Source organism: Melanerpes formicivorus, unplaced genomic scaffold (genome assembly GCF_026170545.1).
Source record: "Melanerpes formicivorus ecotype bairdi unplaced genomic scaffold, bMelFor1.0.p_v2 SCAF_20, whole genome shotgun sequence".
Lineage (NCBI taxonomy): Eukaryota > Metazoa > Chordata > Aves > Piciformes > Picidae > Melanerpes > Melanerpes formicivorus.
Genome location: NW_027142372.1, coordinates 898,976 through 915,792, shown reverse-complemented (window position 1 = coordinate 915,792; position 16,817 = coordinate 898,976). Strand labels below are relative to the sequence as shown.

The 16,817-nt window shown below is 39.7% G+C and overlaps 1 protein-coding gene across 6 annotated transcripts in view; it reads right to left on the bottom strand.

Annotated features, from left to right (window-relative positions):
- The window catches only part of ESRP2 (epithelial splicing regulatory protein 2), a 103,688-nt gene that overhangs the window by 28,055 nt on the left and 58,816 nt on the right, over nt 1-16,817 (bottom strand). For 2 of the 6 annotated variants that reach the window (XM_068150473.1, XM_068150474.1), the window contains 4 exons: nt 16,184-16,402; nt 15,041-15,213; nt 14,280-14,432; nt 13,274-13,402 (listed from right to left, as the gene is read on the bottom strand). In XM_068150473.1, the coding sequence (XP_068006574.1) occupies nt 13,274-13,402; nt 14,280-14,414 (264 nt within the window). In that variant the 5' untranslated portion in view covers nt 14,415-14,432; nt 15,041-15,213; nt 16,184-16,402. Of the gene's footprint in view, nt 1-13,273; nt 13,403-14,279; nt 14,433-14,669; nt 15,013-15,040; nt 15,214-16,183; nt 16,403-16,817 lie in introns of those variants that run through there. The other 4 variants (XM_068150477.1, XM_068150476.1, XM_068150472.1 and 1 more) reach the window with 2 other exon arrangements.

The window sequence follows — 16,817 nt, the reverse complement described above, 5'->3', positions numbered from 1 at the left end:
CTTAGGGAGGAGGACAAATCACATCTGGTCGGTTCAAAAATTAGGACACAAGACAGAAGATGATACTTAATTTGGAAAAAAGTCTGTCGAAACTAGAACAGGCTTAGCATTCTAGAGCAGACTTTGGGGAACAAAACAACCACCACCATGAAAACTTACTGAGGAGTGACATCTTTTGGTCACTATTAAAAGGAAAACTTTCAGGAATAAGTTAGAAGATAAGTTTTTTTTTGGCTCCCCTAGGCTCATATATTCCAACATATTCCCTTGACCTTAAAGGACTCCTATTACTAATGTGTGTCTGTCCTAGAGAAAGTAACAATATACTCCACAGAGCTGCAAAACACACCATTTAAGATGAAGAAAAAGAAAAACCTACCTAAGGCCCACAAATGTGAACTGCTTACAGGTCTTTTGCTCAAACCTGAAAAACAAGCTAAATGAGTTTTGGGGTGGAGTTTTTTTGTTTGTTTGTTTTGTTGCTGTTGTTTCTTGGGGGGGGAGGGGGGATGGATTGTTTGGTTTTGGTTTTTTAATCAAGAATAAATTTCCACTCTGACCAGCACAGATCTCCATGTAAAGCAGAAGCTAGAGACCTATTTCAGATCTCCTTTGCAAATAATTTTACCTAGATAAGAAACTTCCTCCAGTAATGAATGATTAGAAAAAGAGAGAGAGCAATATAGACACCACTAAAAGCAGGAAGCTCTAATCTAAAAACACAAAAATACCTGTGCATGCAATCATGTCTTTAGGCATAGAATTATATATGACACAAACTATAGTATTAAAAATCTCACCACATCAACTGAACTTCCAGGTTTGCATGTCTATTCAGACTTTCCAAACTTATTTCTACATTTCAATTTAATTTCTCAAGATTTTAAGTTCTGAAATTTGTTCTATTTTATTAGCATGCTGACAACTACAGCTGGTTTCTATTGGAATATCAAATAGAGTTTACCAAGGTAAATCAGTAATGCCCTAAGATCTACACAGTTTTAAGCAGATACAGCAGTGATTTATGTTGTAGAAACAACTCAGGGAGCAACTGTTTCTTTTCCAATCTAGGAATATCAGAGTTCACTCTTATGCATACTCTCACACTTTGCCACATGTGAGCTGTCAGTTGAAAAAAAGACATGAAGCTTTCCTAACTGCAGCTCTCCTAGCAGTGAAACCACACACTTTTAAATATCATCTATGCTACCTCTTTGCCACAAACATCACATAACCTTTGACTAAAGCCATGCTGTTTATAACCATGTACGATATCCAACCTTACTTGTGTTAAAAAGCAATCATCATTAGATATTACTCTGATTTACTACACCAGAGCTTTAGACTGTTGTTTATGCTTTTGGTGTGGTTCATTCTTCACTTGTAGCATAGAGCATGTAACAACGGTCCGTCTTCTTGCAGATAGATGAAGCATAGAAAACAGTGACAAGCTCCAAAAAGGGGTGTCTGAAGGTTCTCTTCTCCAAGCTCTGCTGTAACAGGCAAAGATATTGCAGTTCTTTCCTCAGAGCCTGGTTTTACAGGAAGTCCTCTGCAACTTTTTTGCCAGAGCGCACACAAAATCTATTATACAGTTGCAGGTATGGTTCCTGGAAGGAGATCTCCAGTGGCTCAACACTGAAATAGGCTGCCCAGAGAAGTTGCAGTCTCCATTCTTGGAGATATTCATAAGCAAGACTGAAGCACCACTGGGAAAAAAAAAAAGGAAAACAAAACAAAGCCACAACAAACCACACCCTTGCAACCCTGAAGTTTCCCATAAGACTTCAAGGATATAAACACCACATTAGAAATCTCAAGCCTTGGCTTTAGTATACAAAGCTTTAGCACACACACGCCCCATACAGAGTGACATATCAACTTTGGGAAATATTTTCACTTGGACTTTGTGCCTTAGACCCTGCACCCATGTGGGTTTCACATTTATTTACAATACTCTCCATGGGCACTTTTCTGCTCCTTCACTCTTCAAATCTGGGTGATAATGTCAGTCTTATCCATGCAATGGAGGAATTTAAAGCATGTCAATACTAGTGGGAGGTGCACAGCCTGCATTTCAGCAGTATTTACAAGTATGATAACCCTTTATTGTGCCAGGTAACTTTTTAAACAGAGAATCCTATAGTAAGTCCTTGCCTTTGTTCATCTGTTAACTGCTATTCCACATGGCTGATAATGGATACATGGTGACCTTGTACTGAAATTTCTGTATGGAAAAGAAAAAAAGAGAGAGAATTGCAAGCCACAGCACAGCCCCAAGCAGCAGCTAACTACTTTTTTTTCCCCTTCCAGCAAAACAGTTAAAAAGAATCCTGTATTTAGACACTAGTCAGACACATGAAAAAGAAATGTCCCTTGGTTGTACTTCCTTGCAGGGGAAACTTGCAGGAGATGACAGAGGCAGCCCAGGTCTACTCACCAGAAATGTTCAAAAGCAATATTGCCAGTCTGATTTCTCCTATTAGGAGGAAAGCAATTTTTTGCTCTAGTGAACACTAATGCCCAAGATTATTCAGTGACTGAAGACTAGCCTGGACAAAAGCATGGTTTTCGTTTCCAGCATGCCACAGACAATATAGCTGTGCTCAGTATGATCAGTCAAATTACATATCACCTTATGATTCCTGAGGTACTAGGAACTATATTAAATAACTGAATGAGTGAACAGTCACAAGAGAGATGTATATTCCACCCAAAAGTCAGTTTCTATCCAACTTTGGCATTTGCAAGTGTGAAAGGAGGTTTGCTTTCTTCACTCTCAGGGAGACTCAGGACAAGGCACAGAGCTTGTTCAAGTATCATAGACTGTCTTCTCCTCAAGTTACTTCCTACTACCAACTAATCTTGTTATAATTTCTTATTCTTTCTTGAACAGAAGCCCAACAACAGCAAACCAAATACAACACATCCTGGTGCTTCTGACACTGTTCCAAAACAGGTTAAACTGCGCAGGGTGTCCATACAGACATAACTCATATTTTCTACACATGGCATGAGCTAACAAAGGTAACAGAGCTAAGGTCTCAACTACTCTATGGTTGAGGTTCTGCCATAAAATTCCAGACATCACAAACCTTCAAATGAAGTTGTTAAAAAAAAAAAAACAACCCACACACAAACAAACAAATATATATTTAAATCTATTTATAAGATATCCACTTTCATCTTTCATTTTGTTGGGAAGCTGAAGTTCCAGGCAGTAATACCACCCTGTTGTCCTCCTCCTGGTGTCATCACACAGGTCAATATGGCTTTCTCAGGTCAGAAAGGCACCCAGCCTATATACACCTCTTATAGTGACTATACAAGTTCAAGGGAGAAAAATGGAAGGTGCTCTTCAAGTGTATCACATCCTTCCATTCAACAAAACATTGAAAAGTACTTTGAAATTCATCATACTCCTTCAGAACGACATTGAGAGCCTGAAAAATTGTAGCTTAGGTGAGGGTAGCCTATATTTATTTTCTGCATAGAAATAAGTTGATTTAGTATGGTTCAGTAACAGGTAGAGCATGAAATACATAAAGAGAGCAACAGTTGTTACACTTTGTCTGTCCAGCAGCAGTTTGCAGAGCATAGAGAACAGACCACTGTGGTTCAGGACTGTGATAAGTTGACTTAAAGATGAGATTTCCACATTATTTCTTATTTTGGTTCACTCCATTGGCCTGGGTCTTTGTACAACAAAGTAAACAGTAGCTAACTGAAAGTTTTAATTCTTCCAAGGAAAGAATGAGCATTTTATGACCATTTTTGATTAATTATTTCTTAGATGGAAGCTTGCAATACCAGATTATTTGCATGCTTTCTGGCTATGGTATCTACAGCATCTAATTCAGGTAATGCATTAAGCATAAAAGGCTACACCATGGTTCAGGCCATCTAAATGTCACAGCAATCAGTCACAGCTTTTATCTTCAAAAGCACAATCTGTTTTAATAAGAGAGTGCTGAAATATGCAGAGTACTCCACAATAAGCTACTTGAAGTTAGCCTTGTGTAAGATAAAGCACCCCAGTCCAGCAACTTAAGAATTTCAGTTTCTGGACTTACTTCACTATTATTTCGTGTGTCAGGAAACTGTTTAATCAGGAAACACAGATAAAATAAGTTTCCACCTTTATACTAACCTGTATGAAAGAAGCCACTCACTAACAAAAATCACAATAAAATGCAACAAAGATGCATATATTGCAGAACACCTTGGAATTTGTTGGCATAGATTGTTGTCAAGTCTGTCTTTAAGCAAAAGGAAACTGAACATTAGTAAAGAGAGAAAAAAAAAATCTATAGTCTGTCAACCTTTTACCTACATTTCAAGCAAGATTACAATAGGGCCTCACACTCCTCTCAGGCTGCTTGCTATCAGCTCAACTCACAGAACAAGTCATTACAGCCTGAAACACAAGGTTGAGCATACTTTCCAAACTCCAATTTTTAATTAATGCCATGACTGCAATATTTCCTGAAGACTTGATTTAAGCACCAGCTCTCTCCCTCAGTGCTCTATACCTCCCCCACTTCCACTTACCTGTGTTTCAAGGACAAACTTTCATTAGCAATGTGATCTTTAGCACTGGCTCTATTGACTGTAATGCATGGTACTTCTCTATTTACTCAACACTACCTCATTGTTTGTAGTGCAATCTTAACCAGTTGTAGAACAGACAATATTTGCAAAATTAAAGCTTTTCTTTCTATAGAGTTGTATTCCAGATTATTTTTGTAGCAATATCCAGGGAAAGTAAAAAGAAGAGACAAAGAGAAAGAAGACATACACAGTATCCATGATTCAATTTCCTTCAAAACTCTCTCATAACCCTCCTCCTCCTCTTCCTCAAAACTTACACTGTAAGAGGATCATAGGCATGGACTTTTCTGAATAACAGCCTTGAGATCCAGGAGTATCTTGGCTTATATAAGAACCCAAGCAATTCTTGCTCAGACCTAATATCAGCAAAAAGGGCAAACTTTTAGAAACTGGATCTGCTCTGCTTCAGAAATGTGGAGGTTTTGCTTGTTTGACATGATTTTACAAAACATAAAAGAGAAGTGGAAGTAGATCCTTAAATCATCTTGCCTTCAGACTCTGCAATTTTAAATTCAGAGATTAGGGCAGCAACCCCATGCATCAGCAATTATGTTTGATAAAGACATTATTATCTCTAAGATATTAACAATTCACAACATAGCAGAATTTACACTTCACCTTCCAAGCAATTCGGACCAGCCCCAATACAGAACAAGAACATAGGTGGTGACATTGAGATGTTGCTTCCTCTTACAGAACTACCTCCTCTCTTTCAAGTATCTTCTTTTCAGTCATGAAACCACTTGGGAAACAAGACTTCATGTGTTACTTCAAATATGAAGCAAGTCACATAGCTTCTTGTGATCAGTTCTCAGCATTTTAGGTTTACAAGAAGGGGAGCCTGATTTACACTTTCATTTGTTTCTTAAAGCATACCACAAGAGCAGCAGTTTTCTTCTCCTGTACTACCACTTTACATGGTGCCACTTCACATCCTTTACAATGAGCAAAAGTTTATCATGTACCAGTTGCATTCTTCTGCAAGAAATAACATCAGCTAATACACTCGAGAATCAATTAAGCAAACCGTACAACTCTGTCACTCATATTGTGACTACTATGTGTTTTCTAGTTCTCATCTCATGCATCCCCATCTATCCAGTAGTTATCTGAGTCAAGAGGTTTGATGTTTCATATACTGCTGCAAAGGACTCCTGAATTAACTTCCAGGCTTCCAGGTACACAGCTACAGCAAGGTCTGCTTACAAAATAAAACCTCCACAGTGGTCTTCACAATTTTGTTTTCCAAGATGCATACTATAGCTCTACTTTAATCTTAAGTAATTCTGTTGCAGTAAATCGCACTATCAGGAAAGTAATTCTGCCATAGTTTCTGTAAAGACATTTCATTTCACACACTGCCAAGATCTACACAATTCATTAGAATATTAAAGCACATGCTTAAACTTCTCAAGAACTAGAGCCAAAGAATGGAAGTACTACTAATTAAGTGTTGATTTCAATTTAGTACAAATGATAACACAATTCAGGGACAGCCCTAAAACTACAGAAAAATAAACTTTTCTTATAAGCTAACAGGTGTTCAAAATCATCACAAGAGCTCTTTTTTGCAAAAGAGAATGTAACTGTTTCTCAGCACTTATCCTCCAGCTCTGCCCACTGCAGGTCTGCAAAGAAAGGTAGCAAAGGGAAAGAAAAACTAAAATATTTTGAAATGGAAGAACGGGAGAAATGTCAGGGTGTTTGGGGCTTTTTTTTGGGTCACTCATCACAGGTGGCGAGTAGTTAGACTTCAATACCTTTTGCATAATATTTCTTTTATAACTGGCAGCTACCCTCACAGCACATAGATTTAACTGAGGGACAGATTAGTAAAGCACTTGTTCAGAAACAAAGCAAAACCAGAGGCTGTTGTGAAGTAAGTTGTGAAGAGGTTAAAGAACAGCAACACAGACTTATCAGAGCAAAGCACTAAAAATCTGTTAGTAGTGCAAACGTGACTTCTGATTCAGTACCTTCTCGGGACACACACACAAAGCTGCCTTTCAGAGGATCAATATCTGACTCCTTTCTGGAAATAAAATTGTAGCTAGCATAAACTGATCATGATCATGGGGGAAAAAAAAAGAATAAAAAGCAAGCTTTGCCAGAACACACATTAGATGGCAAGGACACAAATGTAAGAGGGAGAATTACTGTTTATGTTTCTAATTAAAAGACACAAAAGCTTCAGTATTAACTATAGAAATTATAAAATAAAACAGGGCTAACATAATATTGTTTGGGGCTTTTTATTTTATTAATCTCCAAACAAGACTTAGTTTTGGCCACAGCATCGCTTAGCTAGCAATATCAATTCCAGCATCTATGCGTCATTCTTAAACCTAACTGTTCAGCAAAGAAGTGCTGCAACACGCTGACAAAAGATGTTGCCTTTTTTTGGCAGCACTCAGCCACCCAAGGCCTTCTGCATATAACTGAAGGGTGGTTGGTTTAAAAAAAGAAAGAGAAGGAAAGAAATTCCAAGCAAACCAACACAAATGCAAAAACTGGGCAACTTCTTGAAAAGCTGTGACAAGAACCAGCTAACATGCTACCAGAGGAAGAAGGAAACAATGAAGGTTTACAGACAATCCAGAGTATCCACAAAGGTTTCCAAGCTGTTTCCATGTTAACATGCAAGAACTGGTGCAAGCACTGCACATATACTTATTGTCAAAACAAAGAATAAAGGATTTGTATTCTGTATTTACCATTCCTCAGGCACATCTGAAAACCATGAGAATAGTCCATTAACACATTTCCAGTGTCTTTCTTAGTAGCTGCCTACAGAAATTAGCGGAAAGAAGTTCAGTGGCTCTGAGGATCATGTAATCCAGCAATCTTTGAATTAAAAGGTTCCTAACCTGGCTTTTATCTCTCTATTCTGGACAGGTCATCGTAAAATTTATTTTCCTATATATGCTAATCCCCCCTCACTTGGTAAGAAATTTGATGTTGCCATTAAACGTCACCAGAAGCAGCAACAGCATCTGCTATCATTATTATAAACAAATAAATAAATCTGTTTAGGCATATCCTCAGACCACTGGGACAAATTATTCACTTCTAGTGATTATTGCCATTTCTAAATTTAAGACAAGATAGCCCAGCTAACCAAGACAACCACACTGGTATGCTTGCAAAGAAAAGAATACACAGGTTTTGACAAAATCCTTTATCTAATTCTCTGCCTATTTTGAAGTGAAATGTACCTAAACGTAGGAGCAAAGCAAGGTATAAAGTGAATACTCAGATGAAAGTATTGCAGCCATGAGAAGCTAAGGTTATTGTTTTTCCACAAAACCTAACAGAACAGAAATGCTGCCAATAAGAAATGCATTGACATCATCCACATATGATTATTCATGCATACATACATATGTACGTAACAGAAGAACTGTGTCTGCTATTAACACTTCTGGTTTTGAAAGAGCAAAAGTTAGTGTTTCCATGATGATGTAGTATGAGCTAGGTAGTACAGAGGCTTTGTCAAGGGAAAAATAGTTTACCTGTAGCATCCGCAGGAGAATTACAAGCAGACTTCTGTAATAAGAGTTAACCATCAATTTTCACTGATAAAGAGAAAAAACCAACTCCCTTACTGTCACAGCCTGCAGCTACAGGAAGCATTCCCCACAATGAAGGCTGATGATATTCCAATATAAGGTATCAGATGTAATTTAACCAATGTTCATCTAAGTTAATCAACAGAAAGAGGGAACTATTAGATGCTAATATATAGTAAAAATCCTGCACCAGACTACATACACACAGAGCAGGAGTTTAATCACCTGTGTGCCCAGACAACCTGAAGGGCACCCTTGTGTCAATAAGAAAAATCCTTACCACTTACTGCCAATACGAACACAAGGCCACAGTTTCACAACACAAACTGCCTGGTGGCCAGCCTGTCTGAAAACATCTCTCACCCACACTGCTTGTCCACACCTTGGTGTAATGACTGCCCTCAGATTAACTACCTAACCAGCAACACTGCACATCAGACGGAACCACTCCAAACAGACCTGGTTTTAACCCAGAATAGTGCCCTGATCCAGTTTAAAATGCAGCCTCAAAAACTTCTGTAATGGCTGAATGTAGGTGAGAGAGGCCAGAATGGCAGCACCTAAATTAAAGGTGCCACTAACAAGTTTTCATACAACTACTACTTGAGAGTATGATGCGGGGGAAGAAATACCTTATACTGGTATCGCCGTCAAACATGTTGGATCATGAAAATACAACCAAAGGGTGTAGTTTCATGGGACATGAGCTTGGACAGCAAAGCAGATCAGCAGCTCCCACCCTATTTGCTCATTTCAGTGATCCTGTTTACAGCACAGCCTCACAAAGAGTTTTACTGACACAACAAAAAGATGGCAAAGTATAGTGCAGGGGCCAGAAAGAAGCTGGCTTCACTGCTGAAGCCAAACTTATTAAACCACCCTAAGCATTTGCTGTGGAGAAAGCAGCCTGCTCAGTAACACTTGCCAAAGCTTTGCAAAAAACACCTGCTCCAGTACTTCAGATCTCAGACCCAGCAAACATTCCAAAATACAGACTCTGTTAGGAGCTTTACTGCGAAGATGCAGTCATGAAATCATCTGGAGTTGGAAAATTAACCATGAGACTTCAAAACAAACACACATGCACACATGAAACCACCAACAAACCAGAAAACAATCACTTTGCACATACAGGCTTTTTTCTGCAGTCTGAAGATTCAGAGGTGTAAAAATAAAAATTATCCAAAATGAAGGTGTGACAGCTGGAAAATGAGCCAAGAAAACGTTCTGCTAGTGCTTTGTGAAGAAGAGGCTGTAGAACAAGTTTCTCTTAAAAAGAAAAATTGCAACCGGTTTATCAAGTTAGAGGAATTCACTGGTTCTTCTGCCTCTCCCTCCAGCCCATTTGTTTCCATGGGCTCATCTAACCAGCTTGTTTCTTGCTGAATATGTTGATATGTAAGAAAATAAATAGCACCTGCAGCTCAGCTGGATGATCAATACGATGAGAGCTGGCAATTTGCTATGACCTAATCAAATGGCAACCCCTCAATGTTTGCAGTTTGTGCGTAGGTTAGGAGGGGGAGGGAAATTACTGCACTTTATCTTCTCTATGTTTAAGAAGATGAACAGAATGTGTCAATGGATTCAACATACAATGCAATGAAAGATCAGCAAGGCCAGCACAGACTTTCAGGCAATATTTTAATACTGAAATGCCCATTCATAAATGAAATTTAGGTTCTTTCAATATGTCCCAAAGTAGATTCAGGTCTCATGAGAACCTTTTCCTCTTTATGTGTATTGTTCAAAGTAAGATGTTAATTACAGCTAAATACTGCAGACAGCTCTCCAAAATTATTAGCTCTTCTGAGACTTATCCTTTGACAGGGAGACATGCAAATATTGCTTTCCAAAAGGAAAGCAGCATGTCTTAAGGCAAGTCATGCTGATTGGGCCAGGTTTTCTGTGTGGGGAGGATTAAGAAATCCACAACACTTTCAACTTAGAAACATCTTTAACTAAGAAGCCCCATACCTAGAATCAGAGAAGCACATTAAGATATCAGCTTTTTAATTGGAGTGCAACAAGGCTTTGAGAAAGGTAAAGTTCATTTTGGTTTTGCTCCTCAGAAGAGCCTTCCATTCCTGCAAGGTTTCAGAGACCAACCTGAAAATAATTTTTGCCTTAAAAGCGTGGAAACTGGAAAACCGTAGAGTAGCAGCAGTAATTTAGGAAAAAAATTATACATAGCAAGCTAAATAAGTCAGTCCTCTGATTTGAGGTCCTGAACAATGAAACCTTGCAAGAATTTCCCAGTAATGCAGGAAGCAACATAGGACACTATTCCCTTTTGTAAGTAGTATAGGTAATGCATGTTTAGAGGTCTCTATCACCGGCTCAAAACAGTTCCAAACACACATTGTTTAAAAAAAAAGAAAAAATTCCTATTTTTCTACTCAGCAGCATTCTGCAACCACAACACCACATCTCAGACAGCAGCTCCAATTTCACCCTTATGGGTCTAACAACAGAGAGAAGTTATTCATGCCATTTTGAATTAAACGCATGAAGCAGACTGCTTCCAAAGGGCACATATTTTATGACTTCAGGTAACTATTTCCCTAGTATTCATACATTATCAGGAGCTCCCCTACTCACCCAAACCATAAGTGATGTGCAATGTTTGGATAGCTGTCAGAAAACATAGTTGGGTCCCATAAATGCATTAGCACCGGTACAATCAAAAGCTCATTACTCTGGACAAGTACTTTAAAACTTGCAGCAACGTTAACATATAGAACACACGGTGTATCAAACAGCTCAGTTATTCAGGGGCATCGTGCTGCAGAACCTCACTTTGTAAAATTACACATCAAAAACATACTGGTGTATTTTAGACTATTTCTCAAGACAAACTCCAATAGTATAGGGTGTGAGATGTAACACTATAACAATATGCCTCATGAAATAACGCATCATTTGTTGACGTGCCTTGTTGCAAGCAGAGCAAAGAAGTAACCACAGATTACAAGCTTTTGGTACACGGTATCATTGGTGAAAAGTGAACTAAATAGCAATGGGAGGCTTTCTGTGGTGAAGGGGAAGTGTCTAGATCCACAGCGGCTATTCTATTTACCAGTTACAAATCAGAGAATGGTTGAGGTTGGGAGAAACCTCTGAAAAGCAGATAGAAGTTAGAATGGATTTGTGCTTAGTGATTCCCTCTACATGCAGAGACTGGAAACCCAGGGCAAAAGCCAGAAGCAGGCACTGAAACTTTGATTTACCTGACTGAGATGTGTGCTGAAGTGTGTGATTTTCAGCCACATCATCAATTTTTCTACCACAATCCAAGTAGGGTGTGGAAAGCTAATTTCACATACCCTCTAACATTACCTCAAATTAAGGTACAAGTCTATTTCCTTTTCAAATAATCACTTCACCCACCTGCTTTTTCTACTCACAACACTTAACTGGGCAAAAGAATGAAGCATCTGTGTGTGTTGACCAATACCTGATTAATTCTTAACACACCTAATTCATGACACAATTAACATATTTAATGGAGTTATCATCAAAAATACAGAAAAGTACCTACTATTAAAGAACGTGGAACTTTGCATTATGCCACCGTTACAAGTGACTTAATTCCCTCCTAACTCCCACAGTCAGGACACATGGAGGAGCAGGGAGACAAGCTTAGGTAAAACGAATTCCAGAAGACCGATGATGGAACTGGAACTGGCCACATCACAACTGGCATCCAACAATTATCAGCAAAAAATCATTATTTAGTTGCATATATGTGCCAAACAAAAAGCAAAAAAATTATTGTTTTTCAAGAGTCTTTACCCACCTACACACAAAGGTAGTATTTCCTTTTACTTGCTAAAGCAGATCCACCTACAGTGCAATTTATGGCAATAAGATACAATCTTTCAAAAAGTATTGAGTCTAATTAAAGTGTGTCTGTTATAAAGGTAAACAGAGTGTACTAGGCTAAGCTGTTCCAGATGTCTTTAGTGCAATATCTGGGACAAGATCAAACCTGCAGCTGCACATTTTCTCAGGGGTTATTCTGAAGCTCTTTTTTTTTTTTCCCCTTTAAATAAATAAATAAATAAATACAATTCTTCTTTTGGACTCCAGTCAAACCAGTACAAGCAGAATAAATGGCATATGCAACTAGTGCTGCCAGATTTTAAGAGACATTACATTCTATTCTCAAAGCTACTTGCTCCAGAGTGAAGTCTTAACCATTCAGTATCAGAGGGTTAGGACCTAGTCTGCCAAGTTATCTGTGTCACCAGAAGTTACAGCAACACGAACCTGTTCTACTGCCTAAACAAGTTTCTTGCTGAAACACACCTACGAGTGATTCAGACAAGGTGTGGAAAGCCAGTTTTGTATGTTACACAAAAATGCACCATTGTATTTTTCCATTCAAGCACATTTCACATAGAATACACAGTGAAAGCAAGTAAGCTTCCAGCAACTACAAAAGTACACAGTACTGAATTAACATTTTTGAGGTAATTTTGGGTCTCTACAACCACACGGATCATACAAATGTACAGATTTACTTTCTTGGTGTGCGCTAAAGAGCAAAACAGAAACAGCAGGGGGGAAAAAAAAAATCCAGTTGCTGTATAATCCACTAAACTACTTAAGCTCATCTACAAAAGAGTGATACACAAGAAGCACAGATGTGTTTTATGAAAGTATAGTTTTGAGAATTTCAACTAACTTTAATAATAATAATAAAAGAGGTCAGGTTTTTCAATACACATTACAGTAGTGAACCTGTAGGTTAAAACACACCACTTGAGTTTTGAAAGTTTGATGAGCACTCCTAAATTAAGTAGTACTCTTATTAGCCTGCACTTTAACGCTTAGAGTAAGGGAAATCTGAAATAAAAGAAGACCCAGCAAAATAATCTGAAGCCAGATCTCCCAAGGACTACAGCATCAGAGCAAATACTCAGGCATTATGTGTAACTGTTTCAGAACCACAAGTTTTCTGTTTCATATGGTTCAAATGTTACCAAGTGAAAAGCAAAATTCAAGTCTATTTTCTTTTAGCAGATCAGCTGAATCTTGTCTCCAGGCTTCACCCAGAGCAGCCCATGCTCCCAAGATCAGCATCTCACCTGTTGAAGAACCCCGTCCAGTGGTTCAGCTTTGCCCAGTCCCTCTGGTGTCAAGCCACTCACTTCGCGACACTGGTCACTTAGGTCCAAGTTGTCTGCTTTCACCAGGGATTTGTGTAGTGTCCCTACCTAAAACATTTAATAAAATACGGACAAAAGTGAGGCATAACCGAGTTGGCCCTTTGTAACAATGCGTTCAGACTGCAGAAAAATCAGCAAGGTGCAGTGTCGCGTGCCCGATAACAATCGCAACGAGAAAAAGCATTTGTCGATTTCACAAATCGAAACCTTTGGCCTCAGTTTCTTTCCCTCCCACCCAGGAGGGCCACGCTCTCCGCTTGGGTGAATCCCAGCCGCTTTTCATGTGACGCCTTTTGCTGTTTAGCAAAGGGACCATCAAATCATGCTGAAGCAGTTTACTGAATCTAGTCATGAAATTATTAAAGCCCTTCATCTCTAAGGGGTTCGTGTTTATGAGAGGGCTTTTGGAGGCGGGAGGAAATAATCAGAGCATGTTTTCAGATTAACTAAAAAATCAAGGGAGACAATATTTTCTTAAAGGTTATCCAAATATTGGCTAAACAAATAAAAAAAAAAGTCTCCCGCAGCAGGCCGCAAAGAGTCCAAGGGTTCCCCTGAACCAGCTCCCACGAAAGCGTGCACGGCAGGAGCCTACTGAGCACAGCTTTTTGTTGTAAAGCTTCACAAGTCCGTAGACATCTTCAAATTTGAAGCTACAGATGTTTTAAGGAAAACGGAGAAGGGGGTGGAAGCGGCCAAGCTTGCTTTAAAAGTGCGTTCTTCCCTTCAAACGGAGCAAAAAGGGCCCTCTTAAGTGCCTAGCCCGAGGAGTGAATGACCCCCGGGCAGGGGGCCCCGCTCCCTCCCCTTCCCTCGGTGCATTTGTGAAATGAACAAACGGCTCCGGGGAGGCGGCGAGTGGCCGGGCGAGCCTCCTCGCCCTGCGCCCCGAGAACGCGCCTCGCACCGGGGGTCGAAGCCATACCTTCTTGCTGTGTAGATCCACAACTTGCCACACCAAGAGAATTAGTTCCCTCTCATCCGAACCCAGTTTAGCCCCATATGCACCAGCTGTTGCCCCAAACAACACCACCAAAGAGTCACTGTGCGAAGCCGTCATGACCACAGGGGGAAACAACTACAATCAAAAGCAGAGGTCAAAAAAGAGAGAAGAAAAAAAAAAAAAGAGAGAGAGACACACAAACAAAAAGAGAAAAAAATTCTTACAGGGCTCACCCCCTACCTCCCAGTGATTAAAGGGAAAAGGAGCAAACGAGGAGTCACGGTATCAAGATGAGAGAAAAAGCTCTTTAGGAGGTAGGGTATTTGAGACACACACAAAAAAAATAAAAAATGGAGAAGCTTGCATCCCTACCTGTTCCCGGTGATCTCCTTCTTCCTAGGGCTGATTGGGAGGTGAAATTAGCAAGCTGTGGGTTCCTTTCCCTCTGACATCATGGCAGAAGCCCAGCCTGACTCTGGGCTTTTTTTTTTTTTTTTTTTTTTTTTTTTTTTTTTTTTTTTTCCCCCTTCCCCTCTCCTGAGTTACCTGCCCTTGGTAAAGCTCATGTGACTCTAGTCAATCTCTCAGAGGGACGAGACCATTGGGCCTCTGGAAAAGGTGTAGGAGGGACGGAGGGAGAATCAACGCCTGGCTGATCTGGCCTGATTGGTTTTTGAGAAAGATCAGAGGAAAACTCCCTTTCTCTCCCTCTCTCCAATTCTGCCTACAGGAAGTGCTTCTACCTGCTTTCAGTTTTGCGGGGTCCCGTCGGGCACTGGGTGCGGGCACTGCGTGCGGGCACTGCGCGCCCTGTTCCGCGCCTGTGGAGATGTGTAGTGGTCCTGCTCCCGATGTGCTGTGCCGGGATGGGGGTCTGGGTGCTCCGACTAGATCCTTGTTTTTTGTTGTTGGCAATCTAAAGAGAAGTACACGAGAACGTGACCAAGCAGAATCTCCCGAGTTAGCTTTGCAATGCACAGCGTCAAGGCCTTAACCTGCTGCCCTTCCTGCCCGGTGCTGGGCACAGACTGCGTTACCCGTGCCGGCCTTAAGGCATCCTACCGGCGTTACATTATCCCACTCGGAATGCTGAGAGATATTAAGGTAGAAAGTACTTAGTAATTTAGGCCCAGTTCTACATGTGGTTCGTGAAGGTAGGTCCTAGTAAAATAATTGTTGGTTTTCGGAAAGGATGTATCCAGGGTGTTTGGCAAAGTCCTGTATTTTCTACCCTATAACTGCTCAGTAAAGAACTATCTCCTGGGCAATCCAATACCGACAATATTTCTCTGTACCTCTTTTCTATCTCACATGTGAGACTCTACAAACACATCTACTTTAGCTCCTATAAAAATACTCCTCTAAGCATTTCTGCTCAGTGGGAACAGCAATGTAACATTGTGGGCTGAGACTATTTTTGGAGGTTTTTCCAAAGTCAGATTTATTTTAAAACAGAAATTTAAAAAGCCTCTAAACGGTTTCAACTCTTATTATTTTTCCTAGTTCCACCACTGATCAATTACTATCTATTTTTAAAGGCCAAATATTGCAAATTAGACTGGTCATTACTTTTCTTTTGCTTTAGTGTTAGTGTTGTATGGAAATAGAGACGTCACTCAAGGAAAAATGGTGCTGGTGCTTAGCTACTGATATTTATCACAGGAAAGTGCAGAGCTGGACATTTAGCTGTGAATATCTGATGGTTTAAATATTAACATTGAATATTCCCTTCTTCCATTCACATGCTAATTTTATAATGGGTTAATTATAGCAGTTATGGGGCTTCTTTGGCCAATATCGATTCATATGCTAACACCATCACCAAGACTGTTTTTATTTTAATGAAAATAAATTATAGATTAGGGATGCTGTCTCATGTGAATTACCTTAGAACTCTTGTCTTGCAAGTCTTTACACGGCAGAGGCCACACAAAGAACTCAGCAGCACACAGGTGCATCTCAGTGAAGACACAAGGTAGCTGTTAAATGCCTCTCAGCTGCTGTCTCTGCTGCTCACAGTACAGCTGCTTGAAAAGCAGTCCTGAAGAGAGGTCATTGCTACAGAAAGGGCAGATCCCCAAGCACTGACAGATGAAAACTTGGATCTGTAACATATTTACACATTCAAAATGCTTTCAGCAGTTTAATTTTTTGTAATAAGGAATTTACACAGCAACTATCTTTTCCACTGTCAATACATCTCTATAAGTCCTTGGTAGAATAAAATCCCATGCGTATTCCATTTGGTTAGTTTTATCCTTTGGATATAGTGGTAATGAAGTAGCACAACAACCTTGTTAAGGATGATTCTTACCCCTTAAGCCTGTAATGAGAATCACAAAAATACACTGACTTAGGTGTGAGAACTGTTCCTCTATCCAAACTTGTCCCTATATGATGGGGATGTTGGGGGGAGGCAGTGAGTGTATGCCTGAATCTAAATACAGATTTTACCTGTAGCTATGTTCACAGAGAAAAAGTACCTGTCTGCTATGATTTAGCTGTCTTCATGAGGGTGGC